The 2,935-nt window shown below is 41.4% G+C and overlaps 1 protein-coding gene across 1 annotated transcript in view; it reads right to left on the reverse strand.

The window, feature by feature from the left end:
* Window positions 1-250: 250 nt before the first annotated feature.
* COCH (cochlin) overlaps window positions 251-2,935 on the reverse strand; it is a 20,538-nt gene continuing 17,853 nt past the window's right edge. Inside the window, exons 10-11 of the mRNA XM_010140107.1 lie at window positions 1,328-1,844; window positions 251-601 (exon numbers count right to left, since the gene is read on the reverse strand). Of these exons, the coding sequence (XP_010138409.1) occupies window positions 426-601; window positions 1,328-1,844 (693 nt within the window). The 3' untranslated portion in view covers window positions 251-425. The remainder of the gene's footprint in view (window positions 602-1,327; window positions 1,845-2,935) is intronic.

A 2,935-nucleotide genomic window follows, 5' to 3' on the forward strand; every position in this document is an offset into this window, starting at 1 on the left:
CCAAACTCCTGGAAAGGATACAAAATCATAAGCTACAGAAGATAGTGCCATGTATGTAAATTTATAGTATTTTTAACTCGTGAGAAGACCGGTAGTAAGTGACAGCAAAAACATCAGAGCTGTGCTTTCCTCTGCTGATACCTGATAGCCTTAAGTGCACAATATGCATAGCTTTAAACTTGGGGATACTATATGGGTACTGAACACAAGAGCTGTTGGCCAAATTCTGCATCCCAGTAGTAAGTACAGCTTCTAACAAGCTCACAAGAATCCTTGACTGCCTATGGAAACAAAAAAGTAGCCCTTCTTTCTCCCTTCCGTTGTGATGGCATATGTAAGAATAAAACATCTGTACTTTAGAGCAATCATTTGTTTCACGATTTTCTTAGTTTCAAAGTAGTAATATCCAACAGCAGATTTTTGCTTTATTGTTTAGAGTCCAAAAAATCTTTACAGATGCCTCTAATAATATCAGGAACCATCTGCTCCAACCCTGTGAACTCTCTAGTGAAGAAAGTATGAGATTCTCTCGGTTCAGAAGCCATGTCTTTCAGATCATCCAGAGGTGCCCAAGCAACACCGACAGAGAAGACCGTTATTCCTACAGTAAAGAAGAAAAAAATAGTTAAGACCGTTTTGCCTGTGGATACAAGAAAAAGAGCCATTTCTACATCCTTGAATTAACCTGGATCAGAAAAGCATGTTTCAACGGATTTTGCCACTAAATAGCAGGAATTAGGTTCATCTTAGCAAAATTTCAGAAGGAAATAGGGGCTACCTTAGGAGCGAGTGTCTTAGCTGTTTTTATAACAGTGCGTATGAACGCAGCAGTTAGTTAGTTACAATGGCAGAAGCGAAACACAAGCAACTCTGTGTAAAATGATTTTGAAAAGAAATTTGGATTCTTTGTGTGTACTTAGTGCTTTCAAGCATCAGCAGCTCAATAAGCTCTTGGGCCAAAACCGCTTATTTCCTTCCTAGGTGAAGAGCAGGCATCACGCTGTGTTGGATGGCATCACTGACTGGAGCTTCGCTAGTTGGCTCTTTATACTTAATTACTGATTTCTGTCCTGGTTTGGGGAATAAAACTGGGTGTATGTTTTCACTTAGCTGCCATGAGTGCGTCCGCTCATACCTGGCTCCATAGTACTGGGCTTTTTTCTTTCTAACAGAAAAACATTCCTCGGGGCATACATTTTGCAGCATTTAAAACTGGTATGATACTCGATTCCCTCACTGGGTCTGTTTTGCAAACTTCTTTAAAATATTAACATACGTGATAGAGCAGAAATAGGCAGAATTAAATTTTTGAAGATACATCATTTACCTGCTTTTTGTGCAGCAGCAGCAGGTCCTCTAACATCATCATAAGACTGACCATCAGTCAAAACAACGAGGAAATTTTTGTTAGGTCCATCCTTCACTGGCCCAAACACATTTCTGGTTGTGAAAGAAATGGCATCGCCAGTAGCAGTGCCACCGCTCATGTAGCGAATGTTCCGGATGGCTGAGAGGACCTTTTCTTTCGTGGTGTAGTCTGTGAAGCCAAACTCGGTGCGCTGATCGTACGTGAACTGCACAGCTGCGATCTTGGAACCGATGTCAGAGATCTCAAAAGCCTTTGCAACATTGCTGACAAATTCAAGCACAAGGCGGAAGTTGCTGTCTCCTACGCTGCTGGAGCCGTCTATCAAGAAACCGACGTTGACGGAGTTGTAGCACGTCTTGCTGCACAACATCTGCTCGTGAGAACACAGTTTTTGGACAAGAGGTTTTACGTATTTTGTAGTACCAAACCAGGTGGGCATTTGGTAAGAGAAGAAGCCATTGTTTCGACAGACAGCCTGTTGGGAAAGAAAAAGTCAAGAAGTGAATACTGACAGAGCGGCCGTATGGATAACAATGAGACATCTCCATGATTGTCCATCAAAGGGAGGTTAGAAATGGAGCCTGATGGGCAGGTGGGGTGTTGGTGTGTGGCCTTTTTCTTGCTTGTTTCTTTGTAAAGAAATTGCGGACAAACATCTGCAGTTGAAGTCGGTGAAAGATATAATATAGCTTACTTTAAACAATACTTAAATACTTAAACAATACACCCCTTCCCCCCATCTCTGGAAATTTCTATTTATTCATAAGAATCATAACAAATTATGTTTTTTGAAAGTGAACTAAGTCATGGTTATTGAATCTACAAAAGCTTGAAGAGTCTGTATTTTTTGCTTATCCACGGAAAATTAGGCTTCTGCGTTTCCCCTTTGAACGCACTTTTTATTCTTTTAATCTATGATGTTTCACAAACACAGACATACATTTTGGTAGAAATACAGCTCTAGATCATTCAAAATGAAATGTCTTTTTCCCCTGGCTTCTGTAGGATGTATGTGAAAGGAGTTACATTTCAGTTCAGCTCTCCAAGGTGGTAACTAATCTGACTAAGGTCAAAATGCAGAAGGGGAGGGCAGGTTTCAGTCACCAAAAGTCTGAATGGGTGCCTACGAGTACACAGGAGTTGGTTGTGCCTGAAATAATGAAAAATGAGAGGTAAGTAAAGACCTACTGACTAGAAAGCTCATGTGAGAGTAAATCTGTATTCTAATTCCTACTCTAACTCACTCATCCAGAGCAATATCCAAAGCTCTTCATCCAAGATGAATGCCTTGCACAGGAGCGTGTTAGGATGTGGTTTTCAATCTTTCCTGTCCTCTTTGCAGTGGAAGGAAATAGTCCTACACAGAGCAGGAACTGAAGCAGACACCTCCCTGTCTGCTGTTTCAGGGTAGGAGATACCCTGTCTGTGTTTCATTGCCTTTGACACATTTAACTATGCCTAGGACAGGGGAACCTCCTACTCTGATTACAAAGTCCAGGAGCCACAGCTTGGCCAAGACTCTGAACTGGGAGGACAGTGATAGCACTTTGGTACCTCTGTGTAGTC

Source organism: Buceros rhinoceros, unplaced genomic scaffold (genome assembly GCF_000710305.1).
Source record: "Buceros rhinoceros silvestris isolate BGI_N320 unplaced genomic scaffold, ASM71030v1 scaffold5297, whole genome shotgun sequence".
Taxonomy (NCBI): domain Eukaryota; kingdom Metazoa; phylum Chordata; class Aves; order Bucerotiformes; family Bucerotidae; genus Buceros; species Buceros rhinoceros.